Consider the following 25,607-nt stretch of genomic DNA (forward strand, 5'->3'; position numbering starts at 1 on the left):
GGAATATCCTATGGAGAACGGAATGGCTACAAACTCCAGTATTCTTGCCTGGAGAATTCCACAGACAGAGGAGCCCAGCAGGCTACAGTCCATGGGGTCGCAGAATCAGACATGACAGCAACTAACACTTACACATTTTTCACACTTACTTTCCATGTTAGCAGACTGTTCCTACTCTGTCACATGACATTTAAGGAAATAATGGGATTTGAATACTATAAACTGAATATCATCAGTTCAGTTTAGTTGCTCAGTCGTGCCCTACTCTTTGCGACCCCATGGACTGCAGCATGCCAGGCTTCCCTGTCCATTACCAACTCCCAGAGCTTACTCAAACTCATGTCCATCGAGTCAGTGATGCCATCCAACCATCTCATCCTCTGTCATTGCCTTCTCCTCCCACCTTAAATCTTTCCCAGCATCACAGTCTTTACCAATAAGTCAGTTCTTCACATCAGGTGGCCAAAGTATTGGAGTTTAGCTTCAACATCAGTCCTTCCAATTAACATTCACGACTGTTTTCCTTTAGGATGGACTGGTTTGATCTCCTTGCAGTCCAAGGGACTCTCAAGAGTGTTCTCCAACACCACACTTTTTTCAAAGCATTGATTTTTGGCGCTCAGCTTTCTTTATATAAAGTCCAACTCTCACATCCATACATGACTACTGGAAAAAACCATAGCTTTTACTAGATGGATCTTTGTTGGCAAAATAATGTCTCTGCTCTTTAGTATGCTGTCTAGGCTGGTCATAGCTTTTTATCCAAGGAGCAAGCATCTTTTAATTTCATGGCTGCAGTCACCATCTGCAATGATTCTGGAGCCCTCAAAAATAAATCCTTCACTTTTTCCATTGTTTCTCCATTGTTTCTCTGTTGTTTTCCATTGTTTCTATTTGAAGTGATGGCACCGGATGCCATGATCTTAGTTTTCTGAATGTGGAATTTTAAGCCAGCTTTTTCAGTTCCCTCTTTCACTTTCATCAAGAGGCTCTTTAGTTCTTCTTCACTTTCTGACATAAGGGTGGTGTCATCTGTGAATTTGAGGTTATTAGTATTTCTTCTGGCAATCTTGATTCTAGCTTGTGCTTCATCCAGCCTGGCTTTTCACATGATGTACTCTGCATATAAATTAAATAAGCAGGGTGACAATATATAGCCTTGATGTACTCCTTTCCCACTTGGAACCAGTCTTTTGTTCCATGTCCAGTTCCAACTGTTGCTTCTTGACCTGCATACAGATTTCTCAGGAGGCAGGTAAGGTGGTCTGTAATTCCCATCTCTTTAAGAATTTTCCAGTTTGTTGTGATCCACACAGTCAAAGGCTTTGGTGTCATCAATAAAGCAGAAGTAGATGTTTTTCTGGAACTCTCTTACTTTTTTGATGATCCAACAGATGTTGGCAATTTGATCTCTGGTTCCTCTGCCTTTTCTAAATCCAGTTTGAACATCTGGAAGTTCACAGTTCACATACTGTTGAAGCCTGGCTTGGAGAATTTTGAGCATTTGCTCAAAACTGGGAGCTGACTGTGGCTCAGATCATGATCTCCTTATTGCCAAATTTAGACAAATTGAAGAAAGTTGGGAAAAGCACTAGACCATTCAGGTATGACCTAAATCAAATCCCTTGTGATTATACAGTGGATGTGGATGTGTCAAATAGATTCAAGGGATTAGATCTGATAAATAGAGTGCCTAAAGAACTATGGATAGAGGTTTGTGACATTGTACAGGAGGCAGTGATCAAGACCATCCCCAAGAAAAAGTAATGCAAAAAGGCAAAATGGTTGTCTGAAGAGGCCTTACAAATAGCTGAGAAAAGAAGCTAAAAGCAAAGAAGAAAAGGAAAGATATACCTATTTGAATGCAGAGTTCCAAAGAATAGCAAGGAGAGATAAGATAGCCTTCCTCAGTGATCAATGCAAAGAAATAGAGGAAAAGAAAGACTAGAGATCTCTTCAAGAAAATTAGAGCTACCAAGGGAACATTTCATGCAAAGATGGCCACAATAAAGGACAGAAATGTTATGGACTTAACAGAAGCAGAAGATACTAAGAAGAGGTGGCAAGAATACACAGAAGAACTATACAAAAAAGATCTCATGACCCAGATAATCACAATGGTGTGATCACTCACCTAGAGTCAGACATCCTGGAATGTGAAATCAAGTGGGCCTTACGAAGCATCACTATGAACAAAGCTAGTGGAGGTGATGGAATTCCAGTTGAGCTATTTCAGATTCTAAAAGTTGATGCTGTGAAAGCTGCACTCAATATGCCAGCAAATTTGGAAAACTCAGCAGTGGCCACAGGCCTGGAAAAGGTCAGGGTTTTCATTCCAATCCCAAAGAAAGGCAATGTCAAAGAATGCTCAAACTACTGCACAATTGCACTCATCTCACACGCTAGCAAAGTAATGCTCAAAATTCTCCAAGTCAAATTGAATATATTTACTAGGTACTATACATAAAAAAGGGCTTCCCAGGTAACTTTAGCAGTAAAGATTCACCCCCACCCCCCAACTCCCCCAACCCCCCCTGCCAATGCAGGGGCTGTAAGAGACACTGGTTTGAACCCTGCGTTGGGAGGATCCCCTGGAGGTGGGCATGGCAACCCACTCCAGTACTCTTGCCTGGAGAATCCCATGGACAGAGGAGCCTGGTGGGCTGCAGTCCATGGGGTTGAAAAAAGCCAGACATAACTGAACCTACTTAGCATGCAGACATACATAAAATATGAGTTTTCAGTATTGCTTGCTTTTCTTTACAGAACCAAGTTCTTGCTTTCCTAGCCTGATGTTCAAGACTTGAGTATGTAGTTCTCATGTATCTCCTTATGTAAAAGACTCTTAAAACCCCATTAGTACTTACTGTATCTCCAACAAGCCACGCCCTTGCTAGTCTCAGTAATTTCCAATGTGCTTTTCTTCAGCCTGTGTGGCAGAAATACTTGCTGAATTCTCCGGCAGTCCAGTGGTTAGGACTCACGTGCTTTCACTGCTGTGGCCTGGGGTTCAGTCCCTGGTGGAGGAACTAGGATCCCACAAGCTGCGCAGTACAGTCAAAAAATACACACACAAAAAACAAAATTTCCTCTCAACTCAGAGAACCTCTCCACAAAGTTAGAAGAGAAAGAAAACAATTTTATTATCGGATAAGTATTAAACCAGAAAGTGATGCGCATCACAATGAAGAAAAATGCAAACATAGAAATCCTACTCTTCTATATAGCTAAGAGCACATAACCCGTTACCCTAGGCAGGTTATGCAATTTGAAGTCAGGCGACAAGTGGGCTCTTAACCTTCCAAGACACAAGGAGATCAGAGTTTCGGTCCCTTGACAATATTTCAGAAAGAGGGTTCCCAGGTCCTTTGAAACATAATCTTGAGTTGTGTGCTGCCTTTGGCCTGCACCAGCCTGCCCGCGCCCCTCTCCCCGTCGGCTCCGGTACTCCTGTTCCTTTAGGAAGGCCGCTTCCTTCAGTCCCCGCCCCGAGGTAGCAGTAAGGCGGTGTGCCTCCCAGCCACTGCTCAACACAGCCGTAAGGAACAGCTAAAGCATACCCCGCCTCGCCCCGGCGCTCTCGTGACGCCATCTCCTGGCGCCGCACGGGTCCGCGGGTCACGTGATGCACGTACCACTGCCGGCGGGAAGCGTGGTGACGCAAGTAGAATGTGCGCGACTGCAGGCATGTGTGATTGCGGTGGTGAGGGTGCTCCTGGATGTTGTTACCATCCACTGCCATCGAGGGTCCCAGGTGGTGCCTGCGACCTGCTAAGTACAGGTGAGGATCGTGGAGGCTGGAGGCCCTGCCAGGGTGTGACTTGCCGGGCGCTGGACCCAGTGGGAGCTGGCGCGCTCTCCCCAAGTTTTCCCGCGCTTGGGCCCGTCGGTCCGGTGCGCATTCCGGGTGTTCGGCCCTGGCGGTTCGATCCCGCGGTTGCAGGGGGACTCTAACCGATCTTCTCCGAGTCTTGTTCGGAGTATACGTGCGGGCTTGGCGCGCGGCTCCGGGAGGAATAGGGTTTTGGGTATGACCTCCCAAGGGACGAGAACTAGGGAGGCGATACGAGACTTCCCTCTAGCTGACCGTGTGCTCCCGCCAGGTGGACGACCCTCGGCTGCTCCGCAGCAGAGCTCCTGTAAGATGTGCTGGTAAGTGACGCTACCCCGGCCCAGCTCCCCGCTCCCAGAAGTGGGTCCCCGTTTTTGGTCTGCAGTTCCTAAGTATTCTCTGAATAGTAAAAAAAGAAAAATACCGGGAATATGGAAGACAGAGCTATTTTGTTTAGTGATGTGATGGTGAGGATATTTATAGGCTTGTAAGAAATGAAGTTAAAGTTTATCCTGTTCTGTCAGGTTGCCTCCCCAGGACCGTTTCCCTCACTCTCTGAGCCAGAAAAGATTGTTGTCCCTCCTCTGTTCTTCCCTACTGTGGGTCTTATTTGTGTCCGTGGAAATCCAAGTAGGCCTAATTCAACCTCATGATCTCTTCCAGGTTCTGGTGCAGGCTGGTGCTTAGTGAAAGTACTGCTGTCTACCCAGAGCTTTAGGAACTTGGAGGAATGTGGGCCGCAAGCCTCCAGCGTGCTTGGGTCTGCGGTGACCCTGTGCATTCCTACAGTGCTTGCAAGAAAATTTTGAAACGGTTTGAGGCCTTGCCCTGCTCCATCCAGAGCAAGGTTATAGAAATTTCAGACAGTTGCTTGTTCCCTTCCCTATCTGTTATTCTGGGCAGCACACAGACCTGTACTGTTTGATGTGACCACTCGACACATATGGTTACATTTAAAACTCAGTTTTTCCTTCACACTACCTACATTTTAGGTGCTTGTAGCCACATTTGGCAAGCGACTACTATATTGAAACATGCAGATTAGAGAACATTGATATCTTTGCAGAAATTGTTTTGGACTTTGGGTGTTTAGGTGTGTTCCAGGCTCTTTGAAAATTTTATTCTATCTTTCCAACAAAACTCTCACAGAAGAAAATGAAGCTCAGAGGGAGTGCTAAAGGTGGAGTCAGACCAGCAACTCTTTCTATAGAGTAGAAAGAAAGAATGGGAATAGGCCCTGCCCTGAGGGACTGACATACAGGGTGTTACTATTAGCTGGTAAACAAGATAGAACCAAAGGCTAAGTTCTGCAACAGTGCTGGGTGCCCATGGAACTTACAGAGGGTGAGGTCAGTATGCATTGATTGTAAAGGAAGACCTCGTGGGCTAGGAGGGCACAAATGTTGGTTGAACTATGTTTTGTGCCCAACTCAATTGTTAATCCTATTTAAATCTTTGAGGACCACCATAAGGTAGCCTTAGGTCCAATGCAGATGAAGGAGTCGTGGTCAGAATTGTGTGCCCGGCTTTCCTAGCCAGAAAATGGCAAGTCAGGCCTCTCCAATCCTGTGGTCTTCTCTTTTCACAGAATTCCAGACAGGGAGAGAGGAATGAAATCCAGAAATGGATAGGAAGTTTGGATTGGAGGGAAATGCCATTGGTGTAAGGGCTGTTGGGTCCAGGCACAGATACACCAGGATGGAGAGAGCGGCCAGCACGGTCATAGCAGAGCTCCTGTGCTCTTGGACAGAGGGATCACACCACACCTTCTCCCCTGAAGGTCAAAGCTTCTAGCAAATTTGGATCCGTCTCTTCAGTGCAAGCGTTGAACACGCCCGTCTCCTGAAGTTGCTGTCTGAGGCACTTCTAGGTGAGTCTCATGTCTCTGCGGTCCTCAAGAGTGAGATTCTAGCTGCCTTTTGACTTTATTTTCAAAGATACTCAAGTAACAACCAGCCTTGGGACATTTGACGTAGTGCCTCCAGAGCAGAGAGCAGGCACACTTTCTGTCCGACGTAAAGGGCTTGGCTTTCCTGTGCTCAGAGAGCCTTTTTTGTGATGCAGCCCACTGCATGTACAGGTGCCTTCTGGCTCCCCTGTGTCACCTGTGGGAAATGGGGCTGGTTGGAGAACACCGACGCTCTAGATGTTGCTGTGGTGAATAAGCAACTCCTACCAGCATCCGTGTAACTGACAGGCTACTTTGTCACCTGCTTTTGGTTGTGGGTATATCAGATCCTTCACAGTTCCTGACAGGCACTGCCCCCCAACCCAGCAGGCTCTGCACTGTGTTCCTGCTCCAGCTTCAGCAGCAGACATCCCAGGATGAGAGAACTAGAAGAGACTTGAGAGGTGATTCCTTCCATGGATGATAGATTCTTCCAGGGAATCCGAAGTGGTAAGTATGCCGGGTCTGCCCTAGCAGATCATTTCTGTTCATTTGCTGTAGGTCTCCCTGCCAAGAGGTTCAAAACCATCCACTTAATTTAACAATCCCTGCCTATATCCTTATATCACTTTATTTTTTACAACAGGCCTCCATGCTGTTTCCAACTTGTTTTAACAGATGAAAAAATGGGAACTGTGGTGGTAGCTTGCCCACATTGATGCACCTGGTGAAGGTGCAGCAGAATTTGAACCCAGGCCTTTGCACCAGTTTTCTGAAGAAGTCTAAATCCTCACTTGTTCCCCTTCCAGGAGTCAGGAATTTCTGGTTCTTGGCCCAGCTGACATGTGCACATCTGACTGACCTCCTCTGACCCCAGGTTTGGATGCCATATTGTCTGCTTCCAGAACCAGGATCTTCACTATACATTGGGACCCAGGCCCCTCTGACATCTCCTGAATAAAAAGCGATGTTTAATAAAACAGTTTAAAATTTGTAATTCCGCCCAGCCTCTGTTTCTCTTTTTTGTGTGTTAGATACAAAGAGGAGGGCCCTGCCCTTCCTGAAGGAGTTTCAGCCAAGTTTGGGGAGCCCCTGAGGTGTCTCGCATTCCCATTGCTTTTGAGACTGCAGAGTGATTGATAGAGCACTAGGACCTGTCATCAAGAGCTGTACCTTGAGATCCCAGAGTGGGTTCCACTGACTTAACAGGGTTCTCTGGCTCTTGTTCTCTACACCAGTGTGGGTCAGACTTGGTTACACACCGAAGTATTGAGACCCCAGCATGTGGATTGATAATTTTAGGATGAGTTGCTCCATCCTCAAGATCTTTTTCATCTCATAAACTATTTTATAATTGAAGCCTATTTAGCTTGTTTTTGGTGATCTCTTCAAGGAATGTCAGCAGGTTAGGCCAAGGCTGATTGAGCCAGAAAAAGTTAAGTAAGCCACGTTTACGTTCAGTTTGTTACTGATGTCATGAATGGAAAAGTACCCAAAGGTTCCTTCACCCTGAGTCACTGCAGCTACATCCTGAGGGGGGCAGAGGCAGAAAGCCTCACACCTCAGAACCACACACCAGGGGAAAGCCTGCTGACATCCTCCCTGGTGAGAGGTAGCAGCTCCTCACAAGCACCCTCAGACTGGGTCATGTGGCCTTTGCGGATGTGGGCGGTTCCAGGGCCCTTGGATGGACCTTTCCCTGCAACTAACTCAAAACTAGTGTGTGCTCTGAGACAAGGCAAAAGCAAAAGCAAATCCTAAAATGGGTACAGCTGTGTAGGAGAGCTAAGAAATAGGAACTGGAGTCCTGCTACATAGGTCAATGGCATCAGTAAGGGGAGCCAGAGTGGGGGTCATTGAAGGGACTGGATAGAGGGCAGCATCCTGAAATTGACCTAGATAACCAGTGAAACTGTTAACCCTCAGCCCCCAGGAGCCCCTCCCAGCTGTCCTTCCTCACCCACTTGTTACCTAGTCAACTGCCCCAGCTTGTCACACTCTTCCCCAGGGAAGTGGCAAATAGGGCTGCCACTTTCCCTGCCTGAGAAGAGGCAGGGGCCAGCAGACCCGGAGGTCCAGCCAGATTCAGGAGGGGAAAGGAGTTTTGGTGTGCTGTCATTAGCCTCGTGAGATAAACGAGGTACTGAGTGAGAAGCCCTTTTGTGAGTTCTCAGAGTGGAGACTGTAATCATGATTGCAGTTCAGGGTCACAGCAGTAGGATCTGGCAAGCTCCACCCACAGGCCAATCCCCAACCTAAGAACAATCTTGACATCTTTACATGGGAAAACTATTCTGTGACATGAAAATTTTATCAAGTTCAGGTTTCAGTGTCTCGTTTCACTGGAACAACCATATCATTTTTTATGCATGTTAATTTAATGTAAACCCTGGCCCAGGAGGTTGGGGAGGCCCAAAGCTTGGGGAAGTGAAACCTTGAGGCTCTGTGAGAACTCCCCAGATACTCCTGAACTTCAGTTTGGAAAACCCTTCAAAAGCACCAGCCCAAGAGGCAGGGGATGAAGAGGGTGTTTTTAAGACTGGGAGGATAAAACCTGAGGAGACTTTGCTCAAAAGGAGCTCCAGGCCTGGCACGGGGTGGAACCAAAGCCTGATCCTAACAGAAGGGTTCCCTCAGAACAGTGGTGTGTAATAACGCGAGGTTTGGTTTTTTCAGGCATTTGAAAATTAACACTTTACAATTTTGATGTTGTTAATTCAGTCACTAAGTCATGTCTGACTGTGCGACTCCAGGGACTGCAGCATACCAGGCTTCCCTGTCCTTCACTATCTCCTGGAGTCTACTCAAACTCATGTCTATTGAGTCATTTTAAGGTATTTGAAGAGAAAAAAGCCTTGCATATCAAACAATATTTCAAAATAAACTAGTTTTTTGAGTACAGAATCCCAAAGGTAATAGAGAGATGACTGAAATTTGGGAAACATTGTCCTCCCCGTGTGAGGGGAGAGATGAGAACTGTCCCCTCCCCAACCCTAATCCAGACGCCATGTGGTCAAAATCTGAGCTGGCCAGTCTGGCCACTTCTAAAGGTGCTGCGTGGTCTATACAGCAAAGTGAGGCCACACCTCTGTGAGGTGAGGACCGAGGTGGGATGGGGGGCCTGGAGCAGTTCCTGTCCTTACTACTAGAGGGACAGGCAGGTGGGCCTCAAGGACACAGGACCCTCCCAGGAAGCATCCAGAAGCCTGGAAGACTGAGTATCAGCATGATGAACCCAAAACATCAGGCCCCTGGTCGTGGTGGGGTATGTGGTGAAGCTGGCTTTGTCATTTGTCATTTATCCTGGCGTGGTCTCACACACGTTGAAGGATTACTGCCTAGGTTTCTGCCCCAAAGGCCTGGGTATCACAGCATTCTTTGACTTTTTCTCAAGGCACAATGTGCCTACCCTAAAATCCATCTAATGCTGAGGTCTGAGAGTTGACGGACACACAAGAGTTTTGTAGCCAGGACCACATCAAGAAATCTCTCCTCAGTGTCCCACAAGTGACCAGTAGGGCCGGGGACTGCAGAGGCTCCTCTGCTTGGGGTGAGGGTGAGATCACAGAGGGTCGGAGTTTCCTTGACCGCCTCAACCTCAACCGTTAGGCACGCCCGGAGGGGAGGGAACCAGGAAGCAGGGGTCAGAGCCCCTTGGGAGGGGACAGCAAGCGGGGAGGGCAACCCCTTCCCGGAGCCAGAAGAACCCACTTCCTACTTCACCACACTGCTGGGGCGGCAGGCAGGGAGGCTGCGGGCAGGGAGGGCTGGGCCTGTGCGAGAGCACCCCTCCCCTCAGCCGCTCTGCACAGGAAGGTTGGGGCAACCTGGCCTGGGTGCTTCCCGCGCCGGCAGGATGGAGGACGATGAAGGCCCTGAGTGCGGCAAGCCCGACTTTGTGCTTTTGGACCAGGTGACCATGGAAGACTTCATGGAGAATCTGAAACTCAGGTAGACCCAGGGCATGGGCTCCCCTTCTTCCCGTCCCCATCCCCAACTGGTCTCCATCAGCCCACCATCTGGGTGACCGCAGGGAGATGTCGGGGCTGGGAGGACTGTCCTCTCAGGGCCAGGACAGTCAGCCAGTGCTAGAGCAAGCTCCCCAGGTCCGTGCCTCCCATAGAGCCCAGGTATCTCCTGAGCCTTCCTCTTGGCAGGGGCAGGCAGGTGCCAGGCATCTGGACCGAGTGGCCGCTGCATCTTCTTAGTGAGGCTGTGCTGAGCCCTGGGGGCTCAAAGGGAAGTGGTGAGGTAGCTCCCTGGGGTGCAGGTGGGCAAATTGAGATGACACTCTCAAGGGGACATGTGGGGTGCTTCAGGGTGTGGCTGGCAGAGGTGACACGGGGCCCTATTTGCCGGACGGCAGAGGGCAGGGAGGAGCTGGTGGTGACAAGGGGTGGCAGCAGGAGCTGGCTTCATCCCTGGACAGCCACGAGGAGCCGATGGTAACCCCCTGTGCAGAGCCTAGGGACAGGTCCCTCTGAGCCCAGATGGTTGAAGTCAGACACCACCGGCCCTGAGTCAAGGCCAGGGTTGTGGGATGGAGAGTCAGACCGGAAATGAGCTTCTCTGTTGTATGAGGCACAGAACTAAGCAGATTACAAACCAGCTTCTGAGATAGGTACTACCATCACCATATTAACACTGGGACCCTGAACCCAGGGCCGCACAGCTTGCAGATGGAGAGTCTGTCTCCAGCAGGTCCTGGGTATGCAGGGAACCAAGCCGGAGAACTCCTGTGTCCGAAGCAGTGGAGGAAGGGGAACCCGGGACCGGCAGTCAGGGGCAGGGCGGGTCCCAGACACCACGGGGAGCAGGCGGGCTAGGGCTCCTCCCAGGGCAGAAAGGTCAGGAGACACAGGCACCCTCGTGGGTGACTCGGTTCACGTCGAGGGTCGAGAGGTCTGAGGAAGTGCAGGGGGAGGCTGGCGGCACTGCTGCCCCAGGCACCCTCCCAGTGCCTCCCAGTCCCTGCCGGCTGGGTGGGGCTGGGCGGGTCCTGCTTCTGCTTCTCGGTCCCCGCCCAGGTCTTGAGACGGAAACAACTCCCTCCCTCCTCCTCCCACCCCCATCCCCTCCCCAAGCTCAACCCCATCGCCTAAGCTGCCGGTTCTGCCTGGCCCAGTGTGGCCTTGGGCAAGTCAGTCCCTTGATAAAACCGAGAGTCAGGATTCCTGTGACTCCACCCCGTGGAGAGCAGCTTGGATCCCAACACTACCTTGTGTGTGGGTGAGGCTCCCAGCAAGACGGCACCGGCAGACTCAAGTCAACCCCACCACTTCCCCGCCATGCGCTTCTCTGCCCTCAGCCCTGAGGGTGGGCCAGGGCCCCAAGGCTTCCCACCTGGGCCCAATGCCCCGGGACCTAGGTGTGTGTCCCCTTGGCCCTGAACAGAGGCCCTGCCCTGCCTGTGCCAGGTTCAAGAAAGGCCGCATCTACACATACATCGGTGAGGTGCTGGTGTCCGTGAACCCCTACGAGGAGCTGCCCCTGTACGGGCCGGAAGCCATCGCCAGGTACCAGGGCCGCGAGCTCTATGAGAGGCCACCCCACCTGTACGCTGTGGCCAACGCCGCCTACAGGGCGATGAAGCGGCGGTCCAGGGACACCTGCATTGTTATTTCAGGTACCTGCCTAGCATTCGGGGGCCCAGGTGCAGGCTCACAGCCTTCCTGGGTCCCGGTGTTCTCATTTGTCAATGATGGTGTGGTGGTTGGAGTGCCTGGGAGTACGGGTGGGCACAGGGAGCTGGCTAAGGGGGAGCAGCCAAAAATTCTGACTGTCCATCTGTTGTTGGCAGGAGAGAGTGGGGCAGGGAAGACAGAAGCCAGTAAGCACATCATGCAATACATCGCAGCCGTTACCAACCCAAGCCAGAGGGCCGAGGTGGAGAGGTGAGGGCAGTGAGGCGGGGGTGGTAGGGAAGGGCTGGCCTGTGTCTTGTGCCTGATGGAGGACAAGAAACACAGTGGAGCCCAGCTGCAGCCAAGTTCACAGGCTGTCAGTAAGATGCCAAGTGACCCTCATCTAGGACCTCTCTACCCAAGGAGAGGCGAGGCCCAGCATGGGGGTGCCCTTCCCCTAGGGACGGGAGAGGGAGGAGGTGTAGAGGGCCAACAGACAGGTACTGGCCCCTCACGGGGACCCAACGGAAGCAGAGAGGTTGGCTGCCCGTAAGAAAAGCCCTGGATGCCAGGCCAGTGTCAGGGCTGGGCCAGAAACCCAGAAAGCAGGACCCATCTACCTGCCAGCAGCTCACCAACAGGGATCTGTGGGAGCAGCTTCCTGTGTGAGAGCTCTGCCTCTTCCCGTTAAGGTGGGGTAAGGTGGGGTTCGGGGTAGGACTGGGGTGGCAACAACAATGGAAATTCCCAAGCATACATGCCTGACAGCACCAAGTGTCCAGATCCAGCTCCTCACTGGGCTACAGCTTTGGTCTGGGAAGGCAGGGCCAACGCCTTTCAAGGCTCAAGGCTTTCCAGGAGACCCAGCATGAGTGCCTGGCAGGTGCCTTTCCCAGCATCTCAGAGTCAAGCACCTGCAAGGGGCAGTGCAGGGTGAGACCGGGCCCTCAGACTCTCTCTCCTCCTGTGATTGGGAAGCCTCAGGCAGTGATCCTGGACGGGGACACAGTCCCGAGTGCAAGGTTTTCAAGTTATAGTCCTGGCCCCTCCACCTATCCACCCCACGCAGGGTCAAGGACGTGCTGCTCAAGTCCACATGCGTGCTGGAGGCCTTCGGCAACGCTCGCACCAACCGCAACCACAACTCTAGCCGCTTTGGCAAGTACATGGACATCAACTTTGACTTCAAAGGAGACCCCGTGGGGGGACACATCCACAGCTACCTGCTGGAGAAGGTGGGCCCTGCTACCAAGACCCCAGGCAGGCAGGCTGCAAACTGGCCTCCCTCAGGGGGACCGGGCAGAGCTGTCCCACCCTGCTGACTCTCCCAGCCCTGGCGCCCTGGAGGCAGGAACATACCTTCTCTGATGTCTCAGGTTCACAGGGCAGGGCTCCCTCCATAGCCAGGTCCACCACCACCCCCGACCTGCCCTGTCCTGGGGGCTCTGGGACAGGTCCCTGGGATGGGGCCAGTCCCAGGCATGAGTCCAGCTCTTCCTTTCTCCACAGTCTCGGGTCCTTAAGCAGCACGTAGGCGAAAGGAACTTCCATGCTTTCTACCAGGTGAGCCGTCCCCCACCCCTACTGGGCTGGGAATTCTCTGGATATGGCAGTGTGTGTACATCATCTGACCCTGACGCGGGGTCTCCCTGGACCTGGGCAGGGCAGTGTCTACACTGTGTCTGACACTGAGGTGGTTTCTGGGCACTGGTAGTGTCTACACTGGGTGAGACCCACTGAGAACTCAGGTGATGTTAACACCATGTCTGATCCACTAAGGTGGGACCTCCTGGGACTTGGAGGTGGTATCTACATCATTTCTGACTCAACAAAGTGGGTGCCTGGACACTGGCCATATCTACAGATGTCTGATCACTGAAGTAGGTCCTCCCAGGACACAGGCAGTTTCTACACAGTGTCTGACACCAAAATGGGATCTCCCTGGATTCTAGTGGTGTCTACACCACATCGAGTGGGTTCTCATCAGACTTATTCAGGATCTACACCATGTCTGACCTAGAAGTGGGTTCTCCCTGGGCTCAGGCACTGTCCACACCATCACCATGCTGACTCATATCATGCATTTGTTGGGTCAGCAGTGGTTGAAGGACGCCATCTGTTTGCAGGTAGGGTGTATGCGGGGGGAGTCTTTTGGAGCTCAGGAGCCTAACAGAGGGATGTCTGGGTCCTCCAGGTGCTGCGGGGCTGTGAGGACAAGGAGCTGCAAGAACTGCACCTGCAGAGAAACCCTGCACTGTATAATTTCACCCGCCAGGGTGCGGGGCTCAATGTGAGTGGGGGCAGGGAGCCCAGGCTCTCACTCCTAGTCCCAGGACTCTGGGGCTGGTGACCAGTGGCTTCAGCTGGGCCCAGGGTGGTGTGAGTGGCTCAGTGGGACTGGTGGGGCCTGATTCAGCAGGCTTTCAGTTGGAGGAATCAGAGCTCAGCGTGGGGAAAGGGTGCAATGGCGAGCAAGTGCACTGGGGCAGAGGAGTTGAGGTTCAGTGTGGCAGTGGTGTGCTGAGCCCTTTCTCCCCCAGGTCCTGGACATCGACGAGAAGAGCCACCACCAGGCGGTGACAGAGGCCATGCAGGTGATCGGCTTCAGTCCTGAGGAGGTGGCCTCTGTGCACCGAATCCTGGCTGCTATACTGCACCTGGTGAGCCTGCCTGTGGGCACTGCGGCCATTTACCCAAGTGGTGCCTGGCTGGGCACCTCCCCTGCAGGGGAAGACTGACCTCTAACAACCCAGCGGCATAACTGGCCCACTCCGCCCTCTGCTGAAACCCAAACTGTTTCTATTATGGGTTCCCATAATATGCCTGGTCCATGTCTGGTAGATTAGCCTGTACTTAGCAGGTAAGGGCAGTTTGGGCTCAGTAAAATGGAAACAGTGGCAGATTTTTATTTTCTTGAGCTCCAAAATTACTGCAGACAGTGACTACAGCCATGAAATTAAAAGATGCTTGCTCCTTGAAAGAAAAGCTATGACAAACCTAGACAGCATACTAAAAAGCAGAGATACCACTTTGCCGACAAAGGTCTGTCTAGTCAAAGCTATGGTTTTTCCAGTAGCCACATACAGATGTGAGAGTTGAATCATAAAGAAAGCTAAGCACCAAAAAACTGATGCTTTCAAACTGAACTGCTGGTCTTGAGAGTGCCTTGGACTGCAAGGAGATCAAACCAATCAATCCTAAAGGAAATCAACTCTGAATTTTCATTGGAAGCACTAATGTTGAAGCTGAAGCTCCAATACTTTGGCCACTTGATGCAAAGAGCCAACTCATTGGAAAAGACCCTGATGCTGGGAAAGACTGAGGGCAGGAGGAGAAGGGGACAACAGAGGATGAGATAGTTGGATGGCATCATCGACTCAATGGACATGAGTTTGAGTAAACTCTGGGAGATGGAGAAGGGCAGGGAAGCCTGGCATGCATGTCCATGGCGTTGCAAAGAGTCAGACACAACTTAGCGACCGACAACAAACATGCAGACCTGGCTCTTGCTTCTGTCACCTAAGAGTTGAGTGACTTTGGGCAGGTTACTCGGTGACTCTGAGCCTCTGCTCTCTCTGAGGAAACATGAGGTGTGGGCAGCACATAAGGAGCTACAGGAGGACACGGTGGGACCACTCACATGACATTCCCGGTGGGAAGCCTTGGGGAAGGCTCGGGTGTGCTCCAGGAGCCGCTCCCCATGCCCTTGCCTTCCCTTCCCTGGACATAAGTGTACAGGCTCCTCTGAGACACAGAGCCTGACTCTTGACGGTTTACCATCACCAGGGAAACATTGAGTTCGTGGAGCTGGAGGAGGACAGCCTGGAGCAGGGGCGCCTAGCGGTGACTGAGGAAGGGCTGGTGGACCACGTGGCTGAGCTGACGGCCACACCCCGGGAGCTAGTGCTGCGCTGCCTACTAGCTCGCACTGTGGCCTCTGGAGGCAGGGAGGTCATTGAGAAAGGCCATACTGCGGCCGAGGCCAGCTATGCCCGGGACGCCTGTGCCAAGGTATTCTAGGGGGTGGGTGAAGAACCCCGGAGGCCTTCCCAGAGGAAACAAGACCAGAGGCAATCAGAAGCAGCTGGCTCTTTGCCTCTCCCCAGGCAGTGTACCAGCGACTATTTGAGTGGGTGGTGGACCGGATCAATCGTGTCATGGAACCTCGGAACCGGGACCCACGGCGTGACGGCAAGGACACGGTCATTGGTGTGCTGGACATCTATGGCTTTGAGGTGTTCCCTGTCAATAGGTGGGTAGCCGCGCCACCACATCCCACACTCTGACCCCCTGCCATAACTCTTAGTCCTGAGGAGCTCGGCTGGGCAGAGGAACAGGATGCCCAGTGTCCATCATGGTTGGTCCTTGGCCCCCAGGCTCATGTCTTCAAGCCTGCTTCAGCCGTGCCACCACCCACTGGTGCCTGGGATGGCAAGATCTTGGCTTACTTCCCCTCACAGGGACTCCCCAATCCACTTCAGGGTGTGTGTGCTGGGTGGGCTGGGGGGTAGCGACCAGGTAAAAGAGAAGCCTAGAGTGGGAGATGCAACCCCTACTGGGAGGCCACTTGGGGTACCTGGCTCCAGACCCCTCAGGCAATCTTCAGGGCATCTATTTGGGGGGAATCTTGTTATTCATTGGGCTTCCCTGGTGGCTCAGATGGTAAAGAATCCTCCTCCAATGTGGAAGACCTAGGTTTGATCCCTAGGTTGGGAATATCCCCTGGAGGAGAGCATAGCAACCCACTCCAATATGCTTGCCTGGAGAATTCCATGGACAGAGGAGCCTGGCGGGCTACAGTCCATGGGGTCACAAAGAGTCAGACACGACTGAGCGACTAAGCACAGCACAGAACAGCTGCTACTGGTTGCACTCACTCTCCTCCGAGCCAAAGCCTTAGAGTGGGTGGTCGAAGCATAACTCTGAACTGGCCCTTCCACCCACCCCTCCCCCAGCTTCGAGCAGTTCTGCATCAATTACTGTAATGAGAAGCTACAGCAGCTCTTCATCCAGCTCATCTTGAAGCAGGAGCAGGAGGAATACGAGCGGGAGGGCATCGCCTGGCAGACCGTGGGTGCCCGGCCCTCCCTGCACCCTCGGGTCCTGGGGTTGGGGGTGGGGGCAGGGGGAGGGGTGGTACGGGGCTGCGAGATGTGGACGTCGGGCAGGAACGCGGGCAGGAGGCTGGCGGACGGGGCTCGGGAGCTGCCCTGCTTGCCTGCCACAGGTGGAGTACTTCAACAACGCCACCATCGTGGACCTGGTGGAGCGGCCCCACCGGGGCATCCTGGCCGTGCTGGATGAAGCCTGCAGCACCGCGGGCCCCATCACCGACCGGATCTTCCTGCAGACGCTGGACACACACCACCGCCACCACCCCCACTATACCAGCCGCCAGGTGCCCCTGCGGCCCCCACCCTGTGCCCCTCCAGCTGGTCCCGGCACTGGCAGGCGCCCCACAGTGCCACACTGCCTGTCTTGGGGTGGGTGGGGGGGTCTTGGTCGTGACTCAGCCTCCTCTGCAGGGCTGTCTCCCCCTTCTCCCCCAGATCCCCCCCACACACACCTTCTAGGTCTTGACCTTGGCTGTCCCCATCCATAGCTCTGCCCCACAGACAAGACCATGGAGTTTGGCCGAGACTTCCGGATCAAGCACTATGCAGGGGATGTCACGTAAGGGCCCCCCACTGGGCGTCTGGTTTTCCCCCCCACCGTCCCTCCCCTTTTTAAGACACTGGAAATATGCTCTTCACCAGATTCACAAATGAGAAGTGTCAAGTGGGGCTTTTAAGATAGTGATCTTAGCCCTGGCTGCATCCTAGAATCTTCTGGGCAGCTTTAAAAAAGAAAAAGCCAATTTCTGGTAGAGGGGCTGGAGATTCCGAGGTGCAGCTAGGGTGGGACCTCTGTTCTGAGCCCAGCACCAGTTCTTTTACTTAAAAAAAAATTATTTATTTCTTTATTTATTGGCTGTGCTGGATTTTCATTGCTGTGTGGACGTTTCTCTGGTTGCAGAGAGCAGGGGATACTCTCTAGTTTCGGTGCGTGGGCTTCTCATTGTGGTGGCTTCTCTTGTTGCAGAGCACAGGCTCTAGGGTTCACAGGCTTCAGTAGCTGCGGCTCCCAGGTTCAACAGTTGTGCAGCACAGGTTTAGTTGCTCTGCGGCAGATCTTCCCAGACCAGGGACTAAACCCATGTCCCCTGCATTGGCAGGCAGATTCTTTATCACTGAGCCATCAGGGAAGCCCTGGGGCCATTTCTTGTCACCCTTTGTCAGCAAGGAGGAGCAGAGAGGCCAGATGATGTGTTTCTAATGAGCTCCCAGGCCAGGTGGACATGGCCAGTCCTCAGGCCACACACTGAGCATCAAAGTCCCTAGTGTCTTCCAGAAGTGGCCATGATTATTATTAATTCCCCTGTCACACACCTCACCCGGAATTGGATCTGAGGTGACTCACAGAGAGAGGCACAAGTGTCCCACGTATCCTTCATGAGGAGAAGAAATAGAATCAAAAAGACGAAGCTGCCAGAAGTCAGATCCTATGGCCCTGAGACTTTCTAGGAACTGCAAGTGAAGCCAAGATTTTGGCACTGAGCTTTCTAGCAAAGGGTAGAATGATGAATCTGAGGTTCTCCAGGCCAAGGAGCCAAACAGACCAATGACTCAGGAGTTCCTGGTTGTCACTGCAATCGCTGACATTTATTTATGGAAACTCAGTAGGCACTGTTCTGAGGGTGTGATGTCTACTGAGGCACAGAGAGTTTAAGTCACTTGTCCCAGGTCACACAGCATGTATGTGCTAAAGCCAGGATTCAGTGATGTGACATTTGTCTCCGTGGGCATAACGCAACTCATCTTTCAAGAGAGAAACTTCTGAGGGAAGAGGTCTTATATGACGAGAGGGAAAGCAGGCAGGAGAGGGGAAGGAAGAGGAGCATGTGAGGAGAAAGGAAAGGAGGCTGACCAGGTGGAGGGAGGGGGAGGGGCAGGCTAGGGGGGTCAGAAGCCCCTGGTCTCCTCACTGGTCCTCCCCCGGCCCTCCCCCAGGTACTCTGTGGAGGGCTTCATTGATAAGAACAGAGACTTCCTCTTCCAGGACTTCAAGCGGCTGCTATACAACAGGTGAGGGGGGCTCTCTGGGCACAGGTGTGGGCACCAGACGGTGAAGGCCCAGGCACTCTGGCTGGAAGGGCCTTCAGACACTCCGTCTGACCCTCACAGCCCAAGGTCATGAAGTTTACACGTGGCCGAGCTGGGGTGGGGCTATCCTCCTGGAGGGCATCTGGGCATGCGGCCTGTGTCCACAGCACGGATCCCACCCTGCGGGCCATGTGGCCAGATGGGCAACAGGACATCACAGAGGTGACCAAGCGCCCCCTGACGGCCGGCACACTCTTCAAGAACTCCATGGTGGCCCTGGTGGAAAACCTGGCCTCCAAGGTATGGCCCCCTCCACCTTGAGTCTGGATCCTTCCAGATCCTTCTGTCTGTGCCTGGATGTCACGTTGGGTCCCCCACTGCATCCGCGCATCATGAGGGGGTGTTCCTTTACTGTCTGCTGTGAGCCATACCTCCTCCAGCAGGAAGGGACCTGCCACTGCTCAGGTTAAGATGCCCTGGGCCGAGCCAAGGCTTGAGTAAACACAAGATGCTTGTAGCCTTCCCCTGGCCCCAGTGCTTCTCAGGGATGGGCCAGGGGAGACCTCACCCAGAACTTGAATTGGCCCAGCCCTTGTCCTGCCTGGAGCCAGGATTAGCTTTCTGGAAGCTGGAGCCACCAAGACAAGAAAGTGGCACTCACATCTTGCAGAGATTGGGGCTCAAAGTCAGAGAGGGCAGCAGGAGGATGCCAGGGCCAGCCTAACAGTGGAATGTCCAGACACTCTGCAGGGCACCTGGGAAGGCAAGAGGAAGGGCTGAGGGGCTCTGCTGCACTGTCAGAACCTGAATGTGGGCCAGCACCCTGCCCACACCCAGCACTGGAGCTCCCAGGTCCCATTCTGCCCACCATGCCCTCATCCCCACTCTCCTCCTGGCTGGCCTGGCCCTTCTGCTTGCCCTTGGCCCCCTGGCCTCCCCATCCCCCTGAGAGAGCCTCTGTTCTATGGATGGCAGCGTGGGAGGGACAGAGACAGGCCTGAGCTCCTCGCTGCCCCTGGCCGGTAACTGTAGGGCTGTGACACTGGCCTCTCCGAGCGTCTTTTGTCCCCACAGGAGCCCTTCTACGTCCGCTGCATCAAGCCCAATGAGGACAAGGTGGCTGGGAAGCTGGACGAGGGCCACTGTCGCCACCAGGTCGCATACCTGGGGCTGCTGGAGAACGTGAGGGTCCGCAGGGCAGGCTTCGCTTCGCGCCAGCCCTATCCTCGATTCCTGCTCAGGTACAGCCCCTTCTCCCGTGGCGGGGAACTGGTCCTTGAGAAGTTCCATCAAGCCGGCAGGGGGTGCCCAAAGCAACGAGCGCTTTTCAGACGTCAGTGCGGAAGCCTGCAAGCTGCTGCTGACCCGGGGATACTGCCAGTCTTGGAGGCCCCTCGCGTGACACAAGGGGTGGGGCTGGGCAGGGTGGACTGAGGTGGGCGTGGCACGGAGGGATGTGGGCGTGGCAGGGAGCTGGCGTTGGAGTGGGAGTGGCTTGGGGGAAAGGGTGGGAAGGAGGAGGGGGGAGGGGGAGAGGGTCAGGGGGAGAGGGTCAGGGGGAGGAGAGGGGAGGAGGATGGGGGTTTAGCTCCACACCCCTCCCCAGGGCCCACAGCCCACAGCCCGGTCCTGCCGTGACAGGTACAAGATGACCTGTGAGTACACGTGGCCGAATCACCTGCTGGGCTCCGATAAGGCGGCCGTGGGCGCTCTCCTGGAGCAGCACGGGCTGCAGGGGGACGTGGCCTTTGGTCACAGCAAGCTCTTCATCCGTTCACCCCGGACGTTGGTCACGCTGGAGCAGAGCCGCGCCTGTCTCATCCCCATCATCGTGCTACTGCTGCAGAAGGTGCGGCCGGCTGGACGCCTGCCAGGGCCGGTGTGGAGGGGGGCCGGAGAGCGCTCTGAGCATTACTTGGGGGTAGGGGAGAGACGGGTGTGCACCACCCGAGGTGGGGGCGTGCGTGCACTGAGGGGACCACAGACACTGTTCCAAGTACTGGAGAAGTCCCCTGCTCACAGGTGACAAACGGAGACTGAAACTGACAAGCAAAACGTTTGGATTTCTGTTCAGGTCACCTCTGTCCTGTGGCCACCAGCCTCAGGTCCAGGTGCTCAGAACAAGATAATCAGGAATCTGGCTTCTTTACTTCCTTCCTTTCCCTTCCTTTCTTCCATTTATCCTGAAATATTTCAAACCTGGAGAAAATCAGGCAGAATGGTGTACTAAATTCCCACACTCTGACTGCCCTGCCTCATGACCCCTGTGGTTTTGTGTAGACACCTCACCTTCATTCCTGTTATTTTGAATCGAATCATTTCGTTTATAATCACTTCAGTATGCCTTTCCAAAGGATAAGGACTCTCCCACCTCTCCTCATAACGTTTTAAACATTTCAATATAGAAACTGGAAAGATTCGTACAATGTACCATTCACCTGGATGACTACAGTTATGTGTTCTTGCTCACCACCCCATCTCTGTCTGTCTGTCTTTATCTCTCTCCACATCCACATAAAGATACCCATATATTTGTATTTTTTCCCTAGCCACATAAAGTAATGACCCCTAAATCCTTCATCAGGCGTGTATCCTGAGAACAAGGACATTCCCCTTTATAATCATACCGACACTAGCCCATTCAAGAAAACTAATACTGATAAAATATAACCTACATAGCTGAATATCTAACATGTAGGCTGTATTCAAATTTCTGAAAGGGTCCCACTATGACCCGTTATGTCTTTTAAAAACCCAGAATCCAGTGAATGATGACACACTGCATTTTGTTACCTCTGATATCTCCTCTAATACACAGGGGTTATTTTTAAGAACATGACACAATACCACACCATCCCAGAAATAGGATTTAGAAAGTTGTTACTGACTTCCTGTGTCCTGTCCAGTCAGTAACCACATGTCCCCAATCATGTCCTCAGTCTGTTCGAGTCAGGTTTTAATCTGTGAGTTCACTGGGTTGCTTACCTTGTAGGGTCTCCAGTCTGGTTTGATGGTCACATTCTCAGGGTACCCCTCCAATTTGGGGTCTCTCCATATGAGGGAGGGGCTTCCCTGGTGGCTCAGACGGTAAAGAATCCACCTGCAATGTGGGAGACCTGGGTTTGATCCCTGGGTTGGGAAGATCCCCTGGAGAAGGGCATGGCAACCCACTCCAGTATTCTTGCCTGGAGAATTCCCATGGACAGAGGAGCTTGGAGGGCTGCGGTCCATAGGGTTGCAAAAGTGGGGCTCAACTGGGAGACTAAGCGGAACACAGCAGCACGTGTGAGGAAGGAGGGGCCTGGCATGGCCTAACCGAGCACTACCTCCTACTGGCCCCCCAGGCATGGCGGGGCACGCTGGCCAGGAGGCGCTGCCGGCGACTCAGGGCCACCTACACCATCATGCGCTGCTTCCGGAGGCACAAGGTGCGTGCTCACCTGGCAGAGCTGCAGCGGCGATTCCAGGCCGCGCGGCAGCCCCCGCACTATGGCCGTGACCTCGTCTGGCCCCCACCGCCCACGGTGCTGCAGCCCTTCCAGGACGTCTGCCAGGCCCTCTTCTCCAGGTACTTGCTCTCTGCCACCACACCCATTGGTCTTTTCTGCTCAGCTCGAGCCCATTGAACACCTGGACCAGGTCATCTGAACCCCACGGAGCCAACCAAGAGACACACAGTCCCACTGGATAAACAGGAGGACAGAGGGCTGTGAGCATCAGTTGACAGCCTACACCACACAACCGCTAGAAGATTCCTAATGTCTCCAGCACCATTCTGGACATCTGGAGGGCTTGCAAGCCTTTATCTCCTTCCTAGGGCCCTGCAGGGTGGGTGGTGGGTTGAAGCTAGAAATGGGGGAAACTCTGCCACTGAGCCAGGCTTTGAAGGCTGAGTAGGAGTTCTTTAGGACAAGGTGTGAAGGGCAACCAGTGTACTCAGAGCAGGAGAGGCCACCTTCCATTGAGACCAGGGGGGCTGGGACACAGAGGGCAGCCAGTGCCAGGCTGAGGGCCTTGGCCTTCTCCTATTGGGTAAAGGGTGGGAGAAGTCATTAACGTGTGTTCTCAGGAAGGGGAGCAGAACCAGGAGTGGGCAGGGTTAAGGCCTTCACAGCGGTCCATCTGACTACCTGGCCCTCTCCAGGTGGCGGGCCCGGCAGCTGGTGAAGAACATCCCCCCTTCGGACATGGCTCAGATCAAGGCCAAGGTGGCCGCCATGGCGGCCCTGCAGGAGCTACGGCAGGACTGGGGATGCCGGCGGGCCTGGGCCCGGGACTACTTGTCGTCGGTAAGTGTTGGGGCTGCGGGGGCTGGCGGCTGCCAAGGAGGGGCTCCAGGCTGAGACCTTGCCTGTGTCCACCTTAGCTGTCCTGTCTCTGGGCCTGGCTGTCCTGTGGGCTGTCCCCGTGTCCTTGCCCCTTCCCGCCACAGTTTAAGGGTTTTCACTCAGAACAAGCTGACCTAGGCTTTACTGAGAGCCTCCTCCTCTACCCTACTCCCACTCCCTTTCCTATGTTCTCAGCCCCCCATTCTCAGGCACAGACCCCCTTGTTAGGCACAGCCCCCTGACTGGCACCCTGGCTCCCGTTGGCCCACTATGGGCGCTGTGAGTGGCCCGCTACCCCAGTTCTGCAGGGGTTGAAGCCTCAGGGGTGTGAGGTTGGCCTAAATGGATGGCTTAGCATGAAGAAGCCAGTTCCCGCCCAGCCCCTTACATCTCAGTGTCCGTCCAGGCCTGGCCTGAGGAGCTGGGTGGGTGGGTGGATGTGAAGGACTCAGACGTGTGCCTAGAACCTTAGGACTGCAGGGCTGTGTGGCGGGCCTCAGGGAACCCAGCGTGGTGGCTGGGCCCACCGGGAGGTTCATGCATGACCTGATAAGGTTTTCTGAGGTCAAGGATAGCTGTGTGGATTCTTCAAGAGTCGCGGTCAATCACACATGGCCCCACGACCTCACCCCAAGCAACCCCCAACTGTCCCCAGGCCACAGACAACCCCACAGCCTCGGGCCTGTTTGCTCAGCGACTGAAGACGCTTCGGGAGAAAGACGGCTTTGGGGCCGTGCTCTTCTCCAGCCACGTCCGAAAGGTGAGCAGTGGGTTCAGGGCTGCTGGCTGATGACAGCCCTGGCCCAGGCCCAGCTAAGAGGTTTCACAACTACTCTTTTTTTTTTTTTTAAACAAGTGTGATTTTACTAAAATTTACAAACTCCCAAGTTGTTAGCACTACTAGTAACAGTGAAGCTTAAAAAAAAAAAAAAAAAAACAGCCCCTCTTATGAAGTATTCCCCACAACTACTCTTGAATTTCAAAAACTTCAGCTCCAACCCAGTTAGTGAGAGAATGGCTTCACAGAGGGGAGACCTCCAGCCACACCTACTGGGGAGCCCCCCGGGCCAGGCAGTGACCCTGAAATCACCCGTCCTGCAGGTGAATCGCTTCAACAAAAGCCGGGACCGGGCACTGTTGCTCACAGATCGGCACCTCTACAAGCTGGAGCCGGGCCGGCAGTACCGGGTGATGCGGGCCGTGCCCCTGGATGCGGTGAGCCCTGTGGGAGGGCAGAGGCATTCGCCAGGCTCCAGCGGGCCCAGTGTCCTGCTGGGCCCCTCCCCTCGTGCCTCCCTGGGATGACCAGAGCTATCTAGAACTCAGCATCGGCTCAAGATGGCAGCTTCCCCTCAACCGCCACTGAACAGCCTGCCCATGGGTATAAGGCCTCAAACTCCATGCTCAGCCTCCTCACCCACCTCCTGCTGTACTCTTGGGCAGAGCCAAACGGCCCTGCTTCCCCACATCTGCGCCTGAGCCTGCCTGGGGGTCCTTCCTACTTGGACCACATGGTCCTGGCTGCACTGTGTGGCTGCCACCCATGGGACCCCGTCCCTTCCCTTCACCCCTCTCCCCAGCTCTATGGCTCACCTACTCCCTGGAGTCACAGCTCATACTCCCTCAGGGCAAGGGACAACCCAGGGCAGAAATTGAGACTAGAGGTCTTTATAACTCCCAAGGTGAGGGACTATCTGGAACCATGGCCACTACCAGTGTGATCATTTAAATGCAAACGACAAGGAAAGAAAACCAAAAGTTCAGCTTCTTAGTCGCACTAGCACATTCAGGTGCTAGAAAGCTCTAGGTGAGCAATGGTGCCATGTTAGACTTCGCAGATCTAGAATATTCCATCACGGCAAAAGTCCTCTTGTGCGATGCACCTTGCCCAACCCTCTCCTTGATGGGCAGGACCAGAAAGGGAGGAAGGGGACCTCAAGGGGACAGCAGGACTGTAGAGTCTGCAGGGAGGACGGAGGACTGGAGCTAGAGGAGGTTGTCTGAAGAGAGGAGAGTGCTGGAAGGGGAAGACACCAGGGCAGACCTGTGTTCCTGGGATGCTGGGGCCCTCCAGAATGCAGGGCCGGGGTGGAGGGCCAGCCGCACCCTTGACCCTGAGACCCTGCCCCCTTCAGGTGACTGGGCTGAGCGTGACCAGCGGGCGGGACCAGCTGGTGGTGCTGCATGCACGGGGCTATGACGATCTGGTGGTGTGTCTGCACCGCTCCCAGCCGCCGCTGGACAACCGCATCGGGGAGCTGGTGGGGGTGCTGGCCGCGCACTGCCAGGGGTGAGTCCCTGGGCACGGGCAGGGCGGTGGCTGCCTCTCTGAGGAAGCTGGCCCATCCTGACCCTGACCTCCTTCCTTCAGGGAGGGACGGGCCCTGGAGGTCCGTGTGTCCGATTGCATCCCCCTGACCCAGCGCGGGGCCCGGCGCCTGGTCTCCGTGGAGCCCAGATCAGAGCAGCCAGAGCCGGATTTCCGCTGCAGCCGTGGTGCCTTCACCCTCCTGTGGCCGAGTTGCTGAGAGTTTCTCCACCTGCGCCGACACCAGTGACAGATCGCAGTCTCACTGTGCAATAAAGGATGCTGAGTCTGTGACGGGCGTGGCTTGTGTCTATGGGTACACAGTCTCCAGCCGCCGCCAACATGGCAAATGTCACCCATGTCCTCTGCTGACCCCTACATCTGAGGCTGCCCCTCTTGGGTTTCTGACTGTCCCTACAGCCTTGTCTCCTTCTCTTTCCCCCGCTCCTGTAGGCCCATTGTTCCTACTGGGCCACTGGGGAAGC

At 54.0% G+C, this 25,607-nt stretch overlaps 1 protein-coding gene, 1 long non-coding RNA gene and 1 other non-coding gene across 7 annotated transcripts; all 3 read left to right on the forward strand.

Moving 5' to 3' along the window:
* The first annotated feature begins 3,648 nt into the window (after positions 1 to 3,648).
* On the forward strand, positions 3,649 to 6,717 carry LOC136171012 (uncharacterized). Of its 5 annotated transcripts, none has more exons than XR_010663735.1 (5): positions 3,692 to 3,781; positions 4,104 to 4,152; positions 5,421 to 5,702; positions 6,108 to 6,230; positions 6,530 to 6,717. It is a non-coding gene; the product is annotated as an uncharacterized lncRNA (long non-coding RNA). The 5 variants fall into 5 exon arrangements; XR_010663731.1 differs by having other exon boundaries at positions 6,111 to 6,230; XR_010663733.1 differs by having other exon boundaries at positions 3,694 to 3,781; positions 4,496 to 5,702; positions 6,111 to 6,230.
* LOC136171294 (small nucleolar RNA SNORA9) lies at positions 4,570 to 4,701 on the forward strand. Its single transcript, XR_010663834.1, has one exon. It is a non-coding gene; the product is annotated as a small nucleolar RNA SNORA9 (small nucleolar RNA).
* A 2,777-nt stretch (positions 6,718 to 9,494) lies between the features above and the next one.
* Positions 9,495 to 25,407, forward strand: MYO1G (myosin IG). Its single transcript, XM_065938733.1, has 22 exons — positions 9,495 to 9,671; positions 11,138 to 11,346; positions 11,521 to 11,614; positions 12,414 to 12,579; positions 12,854 to 12,907; positions 13,539 to 13,634; positions 13,885 to 14,004; positions 15,131 to 15,355; positions 15,451 to 15,596; positions 16,300 to 16,414; positions 16,572 to 16,742; positions 16,947 to 17,017; positions 18,394 to 18,468; positions 18,654 to 18,786; positions 19,561 to 19,727; positions 20,128 to 20,335; positions 21,831 to 22,054; positions 22,631 to 22,775; positions 23,470 to 23,574; positions 23,916 to 24,029; positions 24,950 to 25,104; positions 25,186 to 25,407. Exons 1-22 carry the CDS (start codon positions 9,577 to 9,579, stop codon positions 25,340 to 25,342), a joined length of 3,045 nt encoding a protein of 1,014 aa, XP_065794805.1. The 5' UTR covers positions 9,495 to 9,576; the 3' UTR covers positions 25,343 to 25,407.
* Positions 25,408 to 25,607: the final 200 nt, after the last annotated feature.

The sequence above is a fragment of the Muntiacus reevesi genome, chromosome 6, assembly GCF_963930625.1.
Source record: "Muntiacus reevesi chromosome 6, mMunRee1.1, whole genome shotgun sequence".
Lineage (NCBI taxonomy): Eukaryota > Metazoa > Chordata > Mammalia > Artiodactyla > Cervidae > Muntiacus > Muntiacus reevesi.